At 41.7% G+C, this 22,269-nt stretch overlaps 1 protein-coding gene across 1 annotated transcript in view; it reads right to left on the reverse strand.

Moving 5' to 3' along the window:
• Positions 1-8,184, reverse strand: part of slco3a1a (solute carrier organic anion transporter family member 3A1a) — a 54,342-nt gene extending 46,158 nt beyond the window's left edge. Inside the window, exon 1 of the mRNA XM_050073892.1 lies at positions 7,519-8,184. Coding sequence (XP_049929849.1) covers positions 7,519-7,677 — 159 coding nt within the window. The 5' untranslated portion in view covers positions 7,678-8,184. The remainder of the gene's footprint in view (positions 1-7,518) is intronic.
• Positions 8,185-22,269: the final 14,085 nt, after the last annotated feature.

Raw genomic sequence — 22,269 nt, forward strand, 5'->3', positions numbered from 1 at the left:
CTGAGTTTGAGACCATCGATGTAAAAGAGCTTGGAAGACAGGACCCAGTTCATTTGTACTAAAGTGCTCAGTGGCACATGACGCCACGTGTAAAACTACCCGGATGACCGATACCACTTCCTGACACCGGCCCATAAAGCAAGCACACTAGAGATTTCTATCAGAAGTGGCCAAGCACGCTAACTTGAATGGGGATAACATGATTTAATCGTGCGACTCTTCCAAACTTTCCGAATCTTATCGGATTGAAAGGATCTAATCCCGATAGTAAAACGAGTCATTTCACCAGGGTTGTGATGCTCAATGGAATTTATCAACTGATTTACAGACGTCTCTTTCGCCATGTATGTCCATGGGAGAAAGTATTTTTTGGCCACAGGACATCATGTGACGGTGTAATTACACTGTTTGGCCACTATGAAAATTGGCTTCAAAGCCCGGTGCACTTCCTGGGGGCCTGTTTGAGACAGAAAGAGATTGGCGGGTCTCTCTTGATCTGTTTTCTACTCTTTGTGATCTAGGTGGTGGGTATTCGAAAATGCGGAAGTCCAATCTTTAGTTCTTGGATCTGGTGGCAGATCTTGTCAATGGTTAGATGGAGGGAAGTTTACCACAGTTCATTTACACATACTACCCACAGTTATGATACAAAGCTGGTTGAAAATTGGCAAAAATCAGTAATAGATTGTCTTTAAAGTGTAAAATATAATATATAGAGCAAAAATGTATTTGTGGGAATTTTTTTGGTCCCTCATTCTGATGCATTCAGCATGTATCATTTACGATTGACGTCAGAGACAGTTTAAACACTCTGTGTTTTCTTTTTGTTTCCAATACGTCTCCTAAACAACCAGACACATTGCCATCTATGCACCAAATCTGGCACTGAATCAGTAATGAACAGGAAGTGGATGCTGTAGAGTTTTCAGTTTTTGACTTTATCCTATGATACTTAAATCTGTGCTGAATAAACCTACTGACACCTTTTATTAAAATATGATCATTTGCTATCCAAACATTTATCACCCAGATCACACACTTTGCTTTTATCACCGTCCTCTACACTCAGTCCCCTTTGAGACTTGATTTAACAGGCCAGTAGATGAGGAGATGTCACACTGTACAGCCTGTGTGCTTCGTCATTAGAGATGAAAAAAGTCATCCTGTGTGACTTTTACGAAGCAGACGTGACAGCAGGTCACTCTTGCAGCTGCTGTGAACACAGCTGCAGTGACTCCTTCACTACACATCAAAGCACCGGGAGGATGATTGTTGGGAGCGGTTCGTGCCGGAGTCCTTTCGGTGACGTTGAGTGGATAGAAAACTTCAGACTGAGTCATGACATCTCTGGCCCTCGGGTGACTCTTTCTCACAGAATGCAAACATACCGGACAGGCTGCCTTTACGCCTGGCTGGCTCCGCCCGGCTGTTATGCGATCACAACATTGTCTCATCCAGCTCTTAGAAAGGATGCCAGGCCCCAACAACCTGTTGACACTGTAGCGTTGGCTCTACACAGACAGTGATGCGGCAACAAAGTTAAGCAGAAAGAGCAAAGCCATCATCCAGTCACATCCCATCCTGTTACAGAAGGCCTGAGCGAGTGGAGTTACTGAAAGCTCCTGCTCTCAGCTCAAACACTCTGGATGAGTTAAGCCCTCGTCTCCAGGTTCAACATGTTTATGCACTTCCACTCTGAGTTAAACAGGCAGCCTTCCAGGAGGATTACCGCCGGAATAAATTATATAGGAAAAATCGAGTGGATTGCGTACTGGTCAGTGGTTACAGCCACATTTTCTCCAGATTACTCAAACTGTGGAAATGTTTAATCTGTTGCATGGCAACAAAACAAACCTCATCACGTTGTGCGACAGCCCATTACCTCACAGAAGAACAAGTCTTGACTGAGCACGAGGAATCCCGACTTCCACAGACTTTTTTCCTTCAGGATGCACTGACAGAGTCTGTATTATCAGCAAGCAGCAAAAAGCAGCTAAATGCTGACATTCGCTTCAACACATTCAGGTTTAGCAGTGACGTGAAAGTGCTGAAATGGTGCTATTTGTGAAGGCACAGCAGCTGTTTATAAGAGAAGCCTCGGCTATTTAGAACCATTTACATTCGGTTTTATGAGGTGTGACCTACTGAGGTTGACTGAAGGTTAACTAAAGGTACTTTAACTGCTCTGAATGAGCTATTCTAAAGAGTCGCTTTTATTGGTGTCTAAAATAAGCTACATCTATGGTGGGGCTGCATAACTTTTTTTTTATCATCATTGCAGTGTCAACTTGTTCAATGAACACATCACTAAGGTTGCAACAGTATGAGTCTGACAGGCAGTGAAGGAGGAAAGGAGTTGCGTGTGCACAGGTGAGATCTCCAAATGTTTTTTTTCCCCAATACTGTAGATAAGAAAATGTACATGGTATGATAACTGTCAGTATACAGTTTGATGTTATACTGCTGCAACTTGCATTGCCAAGGACTGATATCGCACTTTCAATATAGTAACAGTGACATATTAAACTACATTCTCTCTCTGTAGGCACTATTTTGTAAGGCTGTGTTGAACCAAAGAAAATCTTGGTCGACCGATATTAGACCTTCTCTTCAACCAATCAATTGGTCGATGGGGGAAAAGATCAGCACGTTATCTTTAGATTAACTAAATCGCCACAATGCACTCTACCTGGTAACACTGTGTCCACCAAGCGTTTTTCTTTTTCCTGTCACAGAGCTCAACATTAGCACCTTTCCAGGGCAAGTAAACTCTTGTGTTCGGGAAAGTGGAATGCCTCGAGTGAAATATAAATGTGATCTCCATTGTAATTTTATCTGTGCGTGTGAGTCTGTCTCACTACTAAACAAACTGGACACGGTAGAAGGTAACTCTAGGGTTAATGATGTCATATACAACATAAGGTTACAAACATTAGATATCGCACGCTACATACAAGAGAGATGTACTATTTTTAGCCCAGAAGCTAACGTTTACCATCCTTCTGCTCCAGCAGGGCCTTCGGTGTAATGTTATTGCTTTCAGAAGTTTTATAATCCAGCTTTGAACTGTGGTGGGTATTTTTTGTTTTTGAGACCTAGTAAAATAAATCCATAGTGATAAAATACAACACTGACTGTTTTCTGTAATTATTTATACGTTTTCCTGATTAAAAATGAAAGTTGGAAAACGTTTAACTTTGGGTAAAACGCTGCGCTCGTCGCGATCACCAGCCGTCCAACAACAGTGGAAAAGGAGCGGGACAAATACCTTGAAGACTAACCGTCACAGAGGTGCTGAACAACGTCAACTGGGAAAAGAAAGGCTGTGGTGGAGACATGGCCTTATCAAAGTAACATCAACGACTGTCCGACCAATGAGAATTTGGTCGGTTAAGAGCATAACAACCAACTAATCAACCAACCAACCTGAAGTTTACAACCCTACTTTTTGTTTGGTAAGTGGCATTCTGTCAACTCTGTGGCTTATCAGTCAGAGCCCTCGCCATTAGTGGGGTCCAACGATGAGGACTGTCAAATGACCAGGGCCAGTAAAAAGTTACATGCTCTAAAAGTGCAGCTTCACTATGTGTGCTCTATTTTCTAAGACTTTGCTCTGTGCTTGCTGTGTCTGTCTTCGCATGAGTAGAGCGCAGGTTTGTTTACTTCACTGATGACATGACAGTCAGTCCGTAAACAACATACCAGTTGAAACGCAAAAGAACGTTAATTGCCTCTTAGAGAAAAATGTCCGACTGGTTTGAGAAGGACGCCTCGGGTTGTAAGAATAGTGTAGCTCCTGAATGCTGAGAGCAGATAGGTGTTGGCGATTAAAGAACTCAACAGTAAAGTTTTCAAGTGGTAGAAAAAGTACAGTGTAGGTTTTAGTTTGTCCATGAATTAATAATGCAGCTCCTTAAGAACCGAGTAAATATGAATATATGAAAGAACTGAGTACACTTTAATATCTGTTTAATTTATTGCCACTAATATCATTATCGCGATATTTACCATTATCACATATTGTCCTCATATTGTGCAGTCCCAATCTATAGAGTGTACTTTATACTTTTTAAGCTATCTTTCATCCTTTTTTTTGAGCAAATGAGCAAAGTTTACACTTTTACCTTTTGTTCAGTTCATGCATGCGTGTGCAGGAAACAAGCCTCACATACAGTCAAGAATCTGTCTGCATTTTAAAAGCACTTTGCATTTTTAAACTTTAACTTATTTCTAAAGGGCACCTGACGTCAGGTACTCTGTTAATGGCTACACCTGTGTGCTCTTTAATGAAAAAGGCCCCAAGGCTGACCGCGTGCTAATAAATTACCTGGGTGATGAATGTTTTGATTTATGTCCGTACATTAACTTGAATTTTTTTGACATCTCTGCATAAATCTGATCAATGAATAAATAAAATGGTTAAATAAGTGATATATGCACAAATAAATGTGCTTTATAGGAACACAGCTATAACACTGATACGTAATATGGTTTTAAAATGAGAGTAATGTTCTGTTAAACAATCAGAGGGCTTCTACCTCCTTCCAGCGCTCAGCTGATTCAGTGCGACCGCAGTCTGACACGTCTGCTCAGCTGAGACGAACACAATGCAGGTTCAGGTGTAAGCTGCACTTTGCAGCTCGAGCCCCGAAGTGTCAGAGTTGTTTCTTATCAGGGAGGTGTTACTATAACTGAGCTTGGAGCCTCAGGTGTTGCATACACAGAAGTGGGAAGTGGGAAATGGGAGTTTCCAAGAGCTTAATAGTATCAACTGCAATTAAAACCTGATGACACTACTGTGGAAAAGTGGGAACAATACATCTGTCACTGTAGCTTTGGTACTGTGTAAATGTGTAGAACCTGATTGAATCAATTGAATGATGGTTCTGGGATCAGTAAACCTCTAACTCTGCACAACTAGAGCTCCAACCAATGACTATTTTTATTACTGATGCATGATTTGACATGTCTGAAATTAGTGAAAAACGCCCATGGTGCAACCAGGGAACATTTGGCTCTTTTGGCTTGAAAAATTACTAAAACAAATAATCAATTATCAAAATAGCTGCAGATTAGTTTTCTGTCCCTCGACTAATCTTTTAAGCTCTAAATACAACTATTTAATTATAAAACTTTATAACTACATGATAAGTTCCCATCAATCATAGTACTGAGCTCTCGTGTTAGACCTGCCGTGAATACGATGACGAATCAACCGTGCAGTGAAACAACCACTTGATTGAGTGATAGTCGATCAATAATTTTAGTAATTCGTCAAGTAAAACTAAAGAAAAAATGCTAAACTGTCTCAATATTTCTGCCTCTCTTTGTCATATATGTAGTAAAGTGAATAACTTTGGGTTATGGACTTTTGGTTAGACAAAAAAAGACATTTTAAGACTACAGCTGCAGCGATTACTCAATTAATCGATTATATAATTGGAAAAAAACTAATCGTCAACTACACTGATAAGTTCAATTGATAGTTTAAGTGATTATTCAAGCAAAAATGTCAAACACATGCTGTTGCAAGCTTCTTATATGTGAGAATTTGCTGCTTTTTGTCATTTATGATAGTAAAAAAAGAGTCTTTAGGTTTTGGACTGTTGTTTGGACAGAAAAATTAAATTAAAGATGTCACTTGGGCACTTATCGCAATTAAAACAAAAAAAAAACAAACAAAAAAAAAGACTAAAAGATTAATCACTGACCCGTAATCGTGAAAATAGGCACCTTAGTCGATAATGGAAATACTCATTAGTTGCAGCCCTTTTGAAGACATCACCTTGGCTCTGGAAAGTACTGATTGGAATTTCCCGCCCTTTTTTTAGAGACAAAATGACGAATCGATTAGTCAAAAGAATCCCCAGATTAATCATGAATGAAAGTTGCCATTAGCAGCCCTGACGTCCATCAGATCAAGTCATCCACTAATGAAAGGAATTGCTCATTAATTAATTTACCTCAGATCTAAACTTTTAATCACATGAGGCTGTTAAGTGACTGTCACTTACACAAAAGTGAATTTCTGACGACTGAGAAACAGCTACACTCAGATCTGTAGGTCTGTGGTATTAGCCTGTGCACGTCGACTGTGCTCACTTGCAGTCGTGCTGCTAAATCAGGACACCCAGCATGCTGCTAAGTGTCTTGTACAGTAAGCAGCTCACAGAAAGCAAAGGGGGCCATGATAGTTGAGTTTTGTCCCTTCACTGCCAGCGAGCGCTCTTAAGTCCCATCATCCAATCAGACATACCACAGGAGCTCATGCAGGTCGACACCAATTCACCAGATTGTCACCGAACCAGTTACCTAATGTCCTGCCTGCAGCTTGTAAATAAAGCTCCATGTAAATTAGCTCTATTGTGTTGATCGGCTAAAGTAGGCCAGAGAGCCTTGTGTGTTTTTGTGAGTTAATGACTCCGAGCCTCACCTGGTTTATTGTCCCAACTGTTTGGACAGGTGTCTAAAACCAATGTGCCACCGAAAGCAGAACACGTGTGATGCCCGTTTTTATCACAAACGAACGACGAAAGAGGAAGTCCTCTTTAGGATATCCTCCTAACTGACTCTGAGTTGCACCACCGCGCTTGCTGTCGCTGCTCTGAGCTGCGGGATGCTTGATGCCCAGCAGGTCCACTAACAGAGAAGATAAGATGTTCCACTCCAAATATGGCCAAGGCATTCGGGGTTTAGTCTATTAATTGCCGGCGAGCCGAGGAAACAGTGCGATTCTGGGAGAATAAACATAGCTGATGTCAAAACTAAATGTTCACAGTGGTTGCCTGAGGCTGCCGAGCTCCTCTGGGACACTTTGAGGAATATTTTGGAGCACTTCAGGGAGCTTTTGTCCCACAAAATCTATATTAGAGTGCCTGCACGAGTTCAGATCTGCCTGTGTTTTGATGTTTCCTTTGCAACCGCATCACAAGAATACACATTTGGAGGTTTTATAAGAAGAGAGGACGTATTTAAAACCGTGTTAGTTATACCACCGTTGTTATGATTAATAGTAAAACTGAAAGAGTGAGTAAACTTTAAAAAAAAAAAAAAAAAGGAACAGGAAGGAAGAGGGATGGGAGGGGGAATCCTTGACCTTGAATGACATTTTGGGTAAAATTAGCCAATTACAGACTTCCTAAATATGATAAGACAACATTATTGATGCTGAGCAGAGCTGTCAGGTCACCCTGTAGTTACTGATGCATGTTTGGATATAAAGAAAAGGGGCTCAGTTTGATTTGTGATACATTAAAGATAAATTAAACACATGCAGCTTTATGTTTCCATCAACTATAACAAACAGTTGAGCAGCATGAAATCTGTCCTGCAGGCTGGACTTTACTGTGCAGGACAGAGAGGTCTCCACATCCTGTCACTGCTCTGTTACATGTTATTCAGTCCATAAGCATGAAGAGCAGCATATAAACCCCAAAATGCAAAGACAACACAAGTGTGAGTGTGACCCACAGTAGCAGGCTCTCATAACTGTGTGAGCTCGGCTTGTGTTGCACTCACCAGGTATGCTCCGACGGTGCCCTGAGCCAACATGAGGGCGCATTCCGATATCAAGAATATCTTGATATTTGAGAAGCATGAGGAGTTTTTGCGGAGGCCATCTCCTTCCAGCATGTTCCCGCCGCTCCGGTCCGAGTCCCGGTGCTTCTTCACCTGCATCCTCTCCTTACTTTACCCACACAGCACTGCGAGAAACCGAAACACTCACACACGCGCGCAGGAGGAGGAGGATGACCGCAGGGAGACACTGGCAGGTACAGTGTTTCGCTTCCCCCTTCTTTGAAGACTACATTCGCGGTGCTCCTTGTCGCTGTTTCTCTGTGCTGAGTAATTTGTCTTCATACATGTGACAAGCTGCGAAACACACGTCCAAACTCTCCGCGGGGCTCTGCCGGTAGTCTGCGCCTAAACATTGCCTCGTCGTCGACGCGCAGGAACATGTGAACTCCCTGAAGGTGTTTGCAAAGGCACAAGTGAACCACGCGCGCGCAAATCTCTGTCACATAGCATGTTTCCGTCGCGAGGTTTTGTGGCTTTCAGCTGCAGGTGAGAGTCCTGTTTACAGTCTGCTCCTGCTTCTTCTTCTTCTCCTCTAACTCCTGCCGCTCCGGACTGTCATGGTCCTTCACGCACAATGACTGCTCTCTGTCTCTGCGCTCCCACCTCCCTCTCTACTACTCTCCTCCTCTGTCAGCACATGCACGGCCCTAGAGGCGCTGTGTAGCAGCATCACAAGTCTGCTTAACTTGCCTCTGACTTGAGAAATCACTACAGTAGTCCTGTGGGGCCCCTTGTGTGAGTGTGTTTGAGTGTGTGTGGTTTTTAAACTGACTCAGTGCCATTTTCTGATGTATAATTTCCTCACAATAAACCTGCAGGGATTATGTCTGTGGTGCTGATTTGCATGTTTGTTGAGCCTCAGGACTGCAGCTGGGGATTATTTTGGAACTGAAACTAGCTGAGGCTCGTGGATAAACCAATAATTCAGTCAACAGAAAATGATTTGGCAAATATTCTGATTATCAATTTATCGGCTATGTCAGGGCCGTGGCCCACGGACTGATTTTAAACAACAGCGACATTGATTTTAAACAAGCTTGTCTCTCCAAATATACTATATGTCACCTGTCACACAATACTAGATAATCAAGCAAGTTCACCTCACATTTTTTCCACTGATCTCACAAATGCAGGAGTATCATAGAGTTTGCAGAAATGCACCAAGTAGGGTTGTCATAAACAGACGGTAAACAAGCAAACAAACTGTTACCTAGCAGCAGACACATCATGCTAAGTAGCCATTTGTTTACTTGTTTACATGGCCACAGCAAAGAATCATCCAGTCGACAGCAATGGTTTCAGGAGCAATGAAAAGTTGAATATTTTTTCATTAAAAGACAGTGGCTTTGAAAAACAGTTGAATTTGACCCATCTGTATTGTATGTATTTGTATCTAATTAGGTCCCCTTAAAAAGAGTTGGACAGCCCTGAGCTACGTCATCAGGGAAATATGGCCAACATGAATATTTTGGATTATCTGTTAGATATTCTCCAGCCATAAAGTCTAGCTGTGAATTGTATTTTAAAGGACATCAAATTACCCCTGAGTATCTCCATTACTTAGGCTTTTTTGTTCAACCTGGGCCCTATTTTTCCATGGGTTTGTGTCAAAGTAGCTACTGAAGACAGCAGTTTTTGACATTGGTCCAGTATTGACAGAGCAAAGCAGGCTGCAATGTAATCCTTAGGTGCAGCGTCAATTTACGTCCATTAAAACGTCTTGTTTTTTTTGCCACTGACACGATCTCATTGTTATTAGAGGTGCCTGACAACATTATGGAAAGGACCCTACAGAGAAATGAAACATTTTTTGTAACCTTCTGCTGGTCTGTGTGTCATTGTGATCAAATCTCGCTCATGTAGAAGTCCCATTCCAAAATCTTTTAAGAGGTCATTTGATCAGGAAAAAACAACGATGAAAAAGTTGGTTATAGTTGGAGAGAGGAGTGCCAGGAAGAGTTTGTTGTGTTGGAGTACAGAAAGTGTATTTTAGTGTTATCTAAAAGATTTTCAGTATCATGGCTGAATATTTAGCTGATTTTTGCCAATGTGGACAAGTGGGTGAGGTTTTACTGTAATACAAGACTTCTCCTTGAACAAGACTAAAGCAGACCGGATCGGCAAAAGGTCAAGAAAAATGTTTCATTTCTCTGTAGGGTTACTTTTTTCATAATTCTGTCAGACACTCAATGATGTAAGGTAGTTATGATGAGCCCCAGTGCACGCTATTATGATGGATCCTAGTGCAGGCTATCATCTCATCACATGAACAGTGACTTGACATTGGATAATATCAACATACTTCTTACCCAGCAATCATCATTGCATATCTGTAAATAACGAAAAATACCAAATATCATTAATGTTTTTTTATTAACCTGCCTCCTGTCGATTTGTAAAGGTGGACCATGGGCAAAGCAATCTGTGTATACCCTAAAGGGATATATATATATGTTGATATCCAGCCTGGAAGCAATAAATTCATGTGCACACATTGGCTGAGAAAGCTCAGCTGCAAACTCTGTTTTTCTTCCTCCATCCAGTGTCGTCATTTGATGTGACAGTGATGTAGTTGAATGCAGGAGGAACTACAGGCTGGATTTCTAGTCTGCGGCCAAGCTCCACTAACGCTCAGTAACAGAACTTCCTCGTTCACTTTGCTTGTATTGCAAACTAGCTACATCTCCAACAGCAAAAAATGCCATCCCAAAATATGAGTGCAGAAGATGTTTTAGATGAGGATACATTTTACAGTGTTTGGCTGACTTGGATATTCAGCCGTATTTATTTGAGCCGAGGCAGTGCAGCAGGTAGAGGCTGTGGCTGCCTTGACTGTGCAGGAAATGTGTGTCAGAAGCTCGTGCACAATGCATCCTGGTTAATGTAGTCACTTGCTCCACGAACAGGAGAACTCGGCTTTCTTGCTCAATACAGCATGCGCTGAGGAATTTTGCTTTAGTTGATTACATTTGGACATTCACATAAAAATGTCCCTTTAAACAATTAATCAATTATCAAAATAGCTGCAGATCAAATCTGTTGCACAGGTTATCAGTGAATCGACTTATCATTGCAGCTCTTGCTCTTTACCAGCCCTTTGGTGAAGTTGTAACAGAGCCTGGGATGTTTGCGCAGGATGTTTCCAACCTTTATTATTGGATTATCATGTTGTCAGCATGTCTGGGATGAGGTACTGCGGCGGTTATGATGTAATATAACCACATAATGTGGTGATGATGGGGTGGAACTGCACAGGGTGATAAACAAATCTTGTGTAAATGCTGGGAGGTTTTCTGCACAGCTGTTTGCTCAGTTTTGGAAACGGCAGCAGCAGCATGAGGACGTGTAAAGGTTATGGGGATGAGCTGGTAATTGATGAACTGTGAAATGTGAATGTAAACTGAACGTTTCAAGACTTGTCAAAACACCACAGTGACATGCAAGATGGTTTATAGGGTTATTGTTATTAGACCAGAAGTAATTACTCATTTTACAAGCAAAAATGCCAAATATTTCCCCAGCTGTGGCTTCTCCAATGTAAGGGTTTGCTATTTTGTCTATTTTATATTCTATAAACCACATTTTTTTAATTTTGGACTGTTGCTCAGACAGTCACCTTGGACTTAATATTTCTAATCAATGAATCAAGAAAATTAATGGCAGATTAATTAATAATGAAAATAATCATTACCTGCAGCCCTAAGTACCCTAAATAATAGCCCTTAATAGCATTTCTTTCATGTCTTGTTTGACTTGTTAAATGAGATACTAAATGCTAAAGTTACTAGTTACTAAATACAATATTACTGAGAATGTACACGGATCAGCTGCAACATTAAAACCACTCACAGGTGACTGTGAAACTGTGGGTCCTGGCATCCATTTGGATGCCACTTGCCACCCACCCACACACCATTGCAGAACAAGTACCCCCCCATGGCAACAGCACTCCCTGATGGCAGTGCCCCTCCAGCAGGACCATGCCACACCACAAAAACTGCTCAGGTGTGGCTCAAGAAACGTGATAAAAAGCTCAAGGCATCGGCCTGGCCTCTAAATTCCCCAGATCCCAATCCAATCAAGCATCCGAGGGATGCGCTGATACCCCACCTCACAACCTACAGGACACAAAGGATCCGCCACCAGCGTCCTGGTGCAAGACACAACAAGACACCCCCAGAGGTCCTGTATCCATGCCTCGACAGGTCAGAGGCCCCACCATGGATTGGACTTGGCTCTGACCTGTCGAGGCATGGACACAGGACCTCTGGGGCACTGACATGTCTCACAGATGCTCGATCGGATTGGGATCTGGGGAATTTGGAGGCCGGTTCGACACCTTGAACTCTCTGTCACGTTCCTCGGGCCATTCCTGAGCAGTGTGTGCGGTGTGGGCATGGCAGATTGTCCTACTGGAAAGGTCATTGCCGTTGGGGAGCATCGTTGCCATGAGGGGATGTTGGACTGCAGCGGTGTTTGGGTGGGTGAAGCTTGTCAAGTGGCAACCGGGTGAATGCCAGGACCCAAGGTTTCCCAGCAGAACATTGCATTTTAACAAGATGATCAATGTTATTCACTACAACTTAAATCATATTAAGATACCATTTTAGTTCATATGCATAAACAAAAAATGGAAAGAATGGAAAGATACCTTTTGAAATCTTAAACACATGAGAACAAGAGAAAAAAGTTGTAGTATTTTGCTCTAGTAAAACAAAAAAATCCACGTGAGTCCCGTCTGTGTCAACAGATTAAACGTGGATTTAACCCTGTGACAGTGATCACCGTGGTAAAACATGTCATATCGATATCAAGATGATCCTGCAAAAAGTTCAAAATATTAACATTGTCCATTTGACCCACAATTTCAGTGTTATAGTAAACCCAGAGGACCTGAAACCAACTCTGTCTCACTTCCTTAGAGCAACAGATGAACCCACAATAAAAACTATAAATGATCGCTGCATGATTTAACAGTCGACTGTGATTCAGGGCGGCCCCCTCCTTCTCAGACTGGGCTTTTTTGGCAGCTGTCCAATGCAAAATGGTCATCAATCGTAGAAGCTCCCTCTCCCTCGACCAGGCACACTCCCACACAGAAATTCTTCCTACGCTTCTGCATGTTGCTGCCTACATTCAGCCCGCTGGGAAAAGGGAAACGTTGACTGTCAAGCTGACAGTTTTAGAGCCAGGAGCCTGAATCTGTGAGTTAGTGTTAAAATCCCACCGAGTGCTGATGTGCCAAAGCTGAGACAAGTATGTAAATATTGGAAGCTAAATGAACAGCGTTATGAGAAATGTAAATCTAAAGGAGTGCGGTTTGGGCCTGGTGTTAGTTTCAAATCGTTTTAAACTGACAAAGATGAATGGTTCAAAGACCCCGTAACCTGCACAGCTGCTTCTGCTCAGGACACTGACCCCTGAAGGACAGGCATGCTTTGAGTGCTGAAGGCCCTTCACACCTACACAGGTTAGATCTCTCGTCATTTTGAAACTGGGCCGACTCCATAAACTCAAAACAATAATCTGATACAGACAGTCACACCAGTGTTTAAAACTGTAAGAAAAAATGCATTTTTTTTCAATGAGCTCAGACAGCTATCCTGAACGTTATTCTTTCAGACGAGTTTTAGCATGTACCCAACTATTTTTTCTGGCACTGCTTTTTGCCGTGAGAACTCACAGATGAACTTTGCCACTTTCTGGCGTGGCTGGGTTTTAACAAGTACAACAAGCATGAATTTGCAATAGCTGCAACCACTTGCATGCAGCTGTCCTTTGGCTCATGACCAATGTTTATATAAAAGCTTATTCAAGTTTGTGCAAAGAGCTGTTGCCCGTGAACTGAATGCTCATATCACTGCCATAGCCGTCTATAATGTTATTTCCGTGAAATTAGCAATAGATCCAACTGTCCAATCTGCACAAGTTGGTTACGATGATGAACTGCTGTCAGGTTAAAACCCTGGTGATGACGACGAGCAGGCAGATGAGCTTACCTGACAGGGTTTTTGACCATTCGTGCAGAGATTCTTGAGTTGTGCAAACAACTGTTGAGGTGGCTGGTCTCAGATGGTCTTGCAGGTGAAGACACTGGGTGTGGAGGTCCTGAGCTGGTGTGGTTACATATGGTTTGCAGTGTTTAGGTTGGTTTGATGTACTGCCTAATTGTCAGAAACTAAATTGGAGATGGCTTATGGTAGTGAAATGAACATGAAGTTCATGGGCAACAGGTGGACATACCTGCAGCTTGCATGCCAATGGCACACTCCCTCATAACTTGGGACAAATGTGGCATTGTGTTGTGTTGTTGTGTGATCGAACTGCATATTTCAGTGCAGCTTTTATACTGTTTAATCAGCATCTTAATATGCCACACCTGTCAGGTGGATGGATTATCTTGGAAAAGGAGAAGTGCTCACTAACACAGATTTTAACAAATTTGTGACCAAAACGTGAGAGACAAATATAAACTGAGGGCATGAAAAAAGTCTTAGCTCTTAAGCTTAAACTTAAATTTTTTGTTCAGTGTATTTGACACGTATGCACATTTAGGCTGCACCCATTACCACATCCGTGTTAGCCAACTGTCACGCACGCACTTGACCTCCATGCCAAGTTTCAGCCTTAATAGAGTGAAAACAATGGCCAACCAAGGGTGGGGAAATTTTTATAGACCAACCGACCAACCGGCATTGCAAGCTCAAAAGCTGCTGGTCGAGAGCAAAAAATAAAATGAGGGAAGTCCCAAGAAGATTGAGGTCCAATCAGGCATGTAAAAAAACCTGTGTGGGTGGACTACAGGTGTGTATGAGCTTTAAAATCAGTTGAGCTGATTGGACTTGTTGTTACAATCCCTAAGGGTAATCAGCACTTGCCTGGTGTCTTGTATCTTGAGTGGGAGAGGGGTAATCACTTTACTGGGGTCATCAGGTGGGCGCGACACCTCCAGAGGGCTCAACGGCGACACCTTGCGTCCCAGGTGTGCCCCCCTCTGCTTTTACCCCTCAATGTGGGCATCTTGCAGACCAGTTAGGGTACTTCCTCTTCATCCAAAGCCAATTGCTGCTTTGCTCAGCAGCCTCTGATAATGGCTTGATGGCTTGTCAGAAGGCCTGTCCTTGAACCCCCATACTCCCCAGAAGCCTGGTTGATGATGTGGCTACAAAGTCTCTACACCCAACCTCTGTAGGGAGACCTGGGTACGCCAGCCATGTTGTTCTGCGTCAGATGCTAGGCTTTTGCGTTCATAAGCCTCCTCCCCAACTGCATGAATGAATCAGTTTCAACTTGAGACTCTCCATCATACGTTATAGCTTGATGTATTTGATTGATCTTTGATTTATAATCATAGATCATTAAGAGGCCAGTATTTCACAAGAAAAAACTGAAAACTGAAATGTTTTCTAGAGTTGGCCCTAGTGGTTGAGAGGCATACCAGTACATCTGCAACATCCCCATGTTGATCACAGTCTGGGATATTTTATACCCCTGTCTCTTTACAAATAATTTTTTCCAGATCCTGTTTCTCTACTGTATCAGTTTCCACAACAAAATATGTGTGTGTGTGTGCGTGTGCGTGTGTGTGTGTGTGTGTGTGTGCGCATGTGTGTGTGTGTGTGTGTGTGTGTGTGTGTGTGCGCATGTGTGTGTGTGTGCAGCACTGTTTACATACAGTAGACGTGCAGGGACATGAGTCAGGTAGTAACAGGCAGTGGGCGGAGACGACTCGGACTGGTGCCAGGAATGTATGAATGGAAAAGCCTGCAGACTATTGTTCTGCCTTCTGAAACAGCTGCTATTTATAGGATTTGGAAAAGGGTGGACTGTGGAAAAGAAGGCCAGCCCGTCTGCTGGGAGACACTGGGAAATGGGAGAAATCTGAGGAATAACTGGGAGCACAAACAATACGGCTATGAGGCAACTTTTCCTGTTTAAACTTTTGAAGAAAACACGTCTGCACTACCTGTTATTTCACAAAGAAAAGTTCAGCTTTGCTGAAAATATATAGCTGTCATCTTTTTTCCCATACACACAGTGTAAACAACTGCTGGAGAGCCCAGCATAGGGCACATGAGATGAAGTGTACTGTCTGCTGTAGTCCAAGTTGTGTGATCAGTATTCTAATATTAAGTTAATTAAGTATATAAAATTTACACTGCAGACATTATGAATGGATTAATCCTCCACTTGTGTCCATACTCAGATCTGACGCAGAAAACATTCTCAGTATCACTTTGACAGCAGTATGGTGTTTGTGCATCTGTGATCGCTGAAAGAAACTAGATTTATCCTCAGAAACATAACTGAGTATTCACTGAGGTTTGTTTTGTAAAATCATTCAAGCAAAACAAATTTAAATTGTGATTCTTAAAACAGTGGAGCTTATAGTGCAATATATTTTGAATTGTTTAAATCTTCAGTAGGTAGGTAGGGAAGAAGTTTTTTTTTGGCAATAATGAAGTCAAATACATGACTGCTACCATCCATGCCTGACATTAAATTATTGAGGATAAAAACACAATCAGGCTGAAAGCTTATTTCTGTTATGGTCCTCCTTAGAAATGAAAAAAGGACAAATCTTCCAATAACAGATATTTCCTTTATCTAAAATATAAAATAGACAATCTGTAGTCAAAACACTACTATTCATATACTTAAATCAATCCTGAAATGCATGGACATATACTGTAGTTTCTTTTTTATATACTTTTTATTTATGAACTTTTTTTTTAACATTCAATAAGTATAGGAACAAAATAAAAGACATGACACATTTTCCTAGTTTAAATTCCTAGTGTCATAAATGGTACACACAGTAATGATATGATAATGATAATGTCATTGGTTAAATAAACACACCATTTTCTCCACTGTTTTTTTCCCCAATTCTTTTTGAAGTAATATGAAGTATGCCATCTGTTCCAGAAGATGTAAGTGTGTAACAGTATTAATAGAGGCTAGCAGTGGGGCAGTATTTTGTAATGGCCTTTTTACTTGCTCCCAGCAGAATCTTTAGTAGGATACTGTAGTGTCATAACCAAACCTGCTTCATACACCTGTTTGAGTAAAAAGCACATTTCATATATAAATATACTTCTCATCATTCATTCATTCGTTTGTCCGTAACTGCTTATCCTGTTGGCTGCTGACATTGGGCGAAAGGCGGGGTATACCCAGGACAGGTCGCCAGACTATCACAGGGCTGACATATAGAGACAGACAACCATTCACACTCACTTCCCGAGCGCGGCACCGCTGCTGCTCACCGCTCCCTCAGGGGATGGGTCAAATGCGGAGAACAAATTTCACACACTCAGGTGTGTGACAATCAGTGGAACTTTACCTTTACCTTTACCTTTACATTCACACCTACGGGCAATTTAGAGTCACCGATTAACCTGCATGTCTTTGGACTGTGGGAGGAAGCTGGAGTACCCGGAAAAAACCCACGCTGACACAGGGCGAACATGCAAAATCCGCACAGAAGGGCTCCCCCGCCCCTGGAAAAGTCATGGAAAAGTTTAGAAATGTTTCCATGAAAATGTGTTGGAACCCAATTTCTCATTTTGTTTTTACTTGTGTGATTTTATTTTTATACATATTTAATCAGCTCTGTTGGAAGGAACCTGAGACCCCAGATTTTCCATAGCAGTGACTTGAACATATTAAGGTTTGCAGCAAGAACAGTCTTTGGACTGTGGAGACTTTGACTGGAAATGTGTAGTTGTTTCCTTTATGACCAGTATTTTTCCTGCACAGCTTCAGTGTAAGAAAGGAGCCATAAACCATCACATTCACAAACCAACAGTGTCTCTGACTTCTCATGGTTCACTGCATGTTTGGTCCCACACAGGGGTTCACCTCCAGTCAAAAGGCTCAGGACAGTCTCTCCCTGTCTGTCTGTTACCTGCAGCTGTCAGGAGTAGTTTCTGTCTCTGTCTCTAACACTGAAACCTCAAACTCAAACATGACCTGCAACAGAAACATCTGCAGCTCTCTGTCTTTCACTCACTGAGGAGGCTTCCATAGCAAACACGCTTTTTCAAAGAAAAGTCAAATTATTGTTTCACAGTCCTCTCCTCGTCTGTCATTAGATCTCGGCATCCATCCCGAAAAATCTTCAGCCTTTCTCTTACACCACGGCGGTTGCCATGGAAACGGTTCCGGGAGGATACTGGGCAGCGGGAGCAGTGCAGAGCGACTTCCTGCTTATGTTGTGAACTTTTCAACAGCTTTAATTGGGAATGGGATCGTGTGAGTTACTGTAAAAACACAGCGGTCACTGTGAGTGTTGATGCTGCATCTGCATCAAAAAGATCTGGTTTTTGATCAACATTTATTTATCCAATTATAGCTAAGACTGTTATTGATCATAGGTGTAGGGCTGCAATAGTGAAGCATGCCCTGTGTTATATTCCAGAGCTCAAGGTGGAGTCCACAAAGGGTATGTTTTACCTGACTAACAGTCCAAAAAATCCAAAGCTGTTCTGATAAGAGATAAGACACATGCATTAAATATGGCTTAATAATATTTCAAACACAAGTACACAAATCATGCAGCTTCACTATAACTCGCAGCCTTCACAGACAAAGAATTTGTCTTCTGCTGGACACATTTTCCCCACAAATACAACATGCTAATGTTTTTAGCACAAGCGTATGGCACTTTACATTGTATAAACTAGCTTAGCAGTTAGCTGACTTTTCCTCTACTCATATGAAACCAGGGACAACAGCAACATAACAAAGGTGACATTACAAAATTCAGCTCCATTACAGCTCACAAGATTCACTGACAAAACAACTGTCTTATACTAAACATGTTTTCCAAACAAATATGACATGCTAACATTATTAACAGAAGCCTATGGCATTTTACATTGTATAAATTAGCCTAGCAACTAGTGGAGATTTCCTTTGCTCATATGAAGCCAGGTTAAATCACACACAAGACTTAAAATGCTATTTTGTGGAGGCTTTATTGTCTTAAGCATTTATTGTTTCTTATCTGTGAAATAAAAGTAAATAAAAGCTTCATTGAGGGAAATGGTTTCAGCTTACAGAAACAGCCAGGTCTGTATCGCTGCGACGTGTAGTTATATTTCTGGGTAGATGCACGTCAGGGTAGGTTATGGTATAACCCTGCATTTGCAGAGCGCAGTGATCTGGTGGGATAATAAGATACCCCGAGCTCTGTAAGATATGACGGAGCCTGACCATTTAGGAAAAGGATTTTAAATTCAATTCTGGATTGTACAGGGAGCCAGTGCAGAGCAGCTAAAACAGGATAATATGATCTGTTTGCTTAGTTCCCGTCAGTGCACGTGCCGCAGCATTCTGGATCAGCTGGAGGGTCTTTAGAGACTTGTTAGTGTTAGCTGATCATAAGGAATTGCAGTAATGATAATGGTCATCATATGACAGTGGTGCTGATCTTTTTATGGTTGCCTTATGTTGTCTATTTCTACCTAAATTACATGTGTTACGTAAAGACTACATGGTAGCTTCTTTAATATGTAGGCATTAATGCAAATTCTTTCCGAAAGCTGAGCTGAACTCGCCTGTATTCCTAAAAAGAAACAACAAACAAAGACAAGTAATTGATATTTATTATATTATATACTGACCTTGATTATTCTGGTTCAGTTTCACAGAGGCATGATCTGTCCCCCCTGTGGGAGTGTTTAGACAGCATCCTTCAGCTCTGCTTTGATGGATATAACTTGAGAGTAGATAGATAGAGAGTGATGAATGATATAATGTTTGTCCTGCTTTGTGATGGTGATATGATGAAGATCTCTTGATAGTTTGAAATGTTGCACAACTTAAAATTGCTGGGAGCTTGTAACACAAGGTGCAAATCTTTTGTTTGATTATTTATTAAAGGTCCAGTGTGCAGGATGTGGGGGCATCTATAAGTAGAGTTGATATATTATATGTGTTTTTGTTAGTTTATTATCACTTGAAAATAAGAATTGTGTTTTCGTTACCTTAGAATAAGCCCTTTATAGCTACATACAAAGCAGGACCTCTTCCATGGAGTTCATTATGTTCTACAGTAGCCCAGAATGGACAAATCACTGCTACATGCCATAAATCCTACATACTGGGCCTTTAACTTCAGCCAGTCTAATTCTCCACCGCCAGTTCTGTCACTGTTATGTAACCTGAAGACACAACTCTGACTGAAACGACTGCAGTCACTCCTCACTTTTTTTCATCCAAAAAGTGTTGTACAGTCAGTTCTGACAGCCTCAGACTGAAACCTCTATATGAAGCTCCCTATAAATTCCACTGCATGTTCAGACAGCGACAGCGTCTTCCTTCATCCAGAGACCAAAGCTGTCTCATTGAGGCCGATGCCCAGCCAGTGTGTCCTCAGGCGCTGCATCGCTCAGCCGTGCAGCGCAGCTGAGCTGGAATTTCACCTGGAGGGAGCAGCCTCTGCAGAGGACAGCGCTTACTTAAAACTCACAGATACTGCGAGGAAATATTTGTTGGAAAATTCCCGACATGGCTCCTGCAGTGTCAAGTCTCCCTCGGATGATTTACAGGAGGACTTACGTAGTGTTCAGTTTCATCATGTGCCAAGCAAAACAACACAGTACTGCTTGAGCTGCTGATATGAAACCTTGTATGAAGGAGCCATCTGTGTTAAATGTTTGATTCTTACTTTTAACTAGATTCATATTGTGGCACTTCCCAGACTTTATAACCCACTGTTCTTTTCTCAATAAGAGATCAGAGTTTTCATCCTTCATCGCTCACGACACTGACAAGAGGAAGAGTAATTGAGAGGTCAGACTCCAACAGTGCAGATTTGCCTACCAATCTTTAGTGCCATAATCCATTTGCGTACTTGGAAGTGACCAGAAGTGAAGTAACACCTCAAAGTCAATGTTCTCCTCAGACATCAGCAGAGATCTTCGGGGCACATAAATACTGCATGAACGCAAGGACACTGAAATGGCATTTGCAGCTTCAACGGGGAGTTACTAAAATGTCACGCGGCACTTTTTTTTCCCTGATTGTGTCCTGTCTAAATATAGCGTGCTGCTGTCTGTTCCACATTTTAAACCATTTCATGCTGCTGCTCCGCTGTCTATTTTTACACCAATATCAATAGAGAGGGCAGCGTGTGGTTTTAAAATAGAGTAATATCGTCTGCGCTGCTGGGGAGAGGGTTTTAAACATAGCACGGTAAAAGCAACATGGTCCAGTTTCCGCCCTGGGGTAAATAAAGCCGAGGGATACGTGTGTTTATTTCCAGATGCAACTTTGCCTTATGAAGCTGCTGTTCACTCCGCTTTAATCCAAATGATCTTTCCTGGAAGGTGATATTAAAAACAGATTGACAGAGAAGTTACTCCACCCAGCAGAGGTGGCATCCTCAAAAGCACAGCTACATTTTTGTCTGCGCCATTTTAAACACCAGCCCAACCTGCTTCATGGGAATGGCACATGAATGCAATCATAGAGAGGAAAAATGCAAAGCTGTTAAAACCAGAAAGACGAGTCTGATGGCACACAAACAAAGGGGTGAGCGAAGGCAAAGCACTGTGGGCTAGCTGAGCATGGGAATGCACATACTCAAAGTTTTGAGTTACAAGTGGGGTGAGATGGAAACAATGGCAGGACAGAATAGATCACCCCGGGGAGGACATTTCAGTCAGACTTCGACTAGTCACTGTGATATTGTTTGTGCGCTTTTTTTCTACTTTAGCCTCCGTTTGTCTGTCAAAATAATATTTGCAAACAGGAACAACTTGCTCCCAAAGCGAGAAAACACAGAGCCGAGCCACTGTGATGTCATTAACATGTGCAACCTGGAGCACTTTGTTGACTCACGTTCAAGCTTTTGTGACCTTAACAACCCTATTTTATAGCTTCATAATGATGTGAAGCAGACATGTACAAATATCCTCTGAAAACACCCCAAAGTGCTGTCGCAGGATAATCCCATGTTTGCTGTACAAATTGAAGTGTCACAAGGCTGAAGGCAAACAGATCTGAACACTAACACTCAGGAGGTTTAACAGCTTATGAGAATTATTGTATCCTGAGTTAAGAAGTTTAAGATAAAGAAAACCTTACATTAGCAGCAGTCACATGTCTCTGGATCATTTTCTTTCTACAGTTGAGACCAGACTCATTGTGTGTGTCCTAAAGGGACACTTATGTACAGTCAATATGTTTTTATGTGATGTTTGTTTAAAAATAATCACCTTATTTCCCATGTAATCATGAGTCTGGTGGTAGTGAATGAACACCTGTAGCTCTGGGACCCTTATGATTTCTGTTTTACATTAATGATTTTGAGTTTGTAAATTTTCTTTTCCCATTTTGTTTGCTGATGATATCAACATGACATACTGAATTACACACTCTAGTAGATAACACAGATGAGTACATGGTGAGAGCTGCAAGATGATTTTAACTCAAAGCACTGTGTTTTATATATTGATTTGTTTTTAATTTGTGTTGTCCATTGATTTGTCAGCTTTGTTGAGCAGTTGAGGGAAAGTCTGTCTATGCCTGAAACATTTCTTTGTTTTTTAATTGACTATCTGGATGTTATGCAGTTTTGTTTCATTGTCACCCTCATCATGTCATGTGGTGTGGAGAAGATGGACCCAAACACAGGAGACAGTAGACCACAGGAGCTAACAAAAAAACAAAAAAACCCAC

This window comes from Epinephelus moara, chromosome 20 (genome assembly GCF_006386435.1).
Source record: "Epinephelus moara isolate mb chromosome 20, YSFRI_EMoa_1.0, whole genome shotgun sequence".
Classification (NCBI taxonomy): domain Eukaryota; kingdom Metazoa; phylum Chordata; class Actinopteri; order Perciformes; family Serranidae; genus Epinephelus; species Epinephelus moara.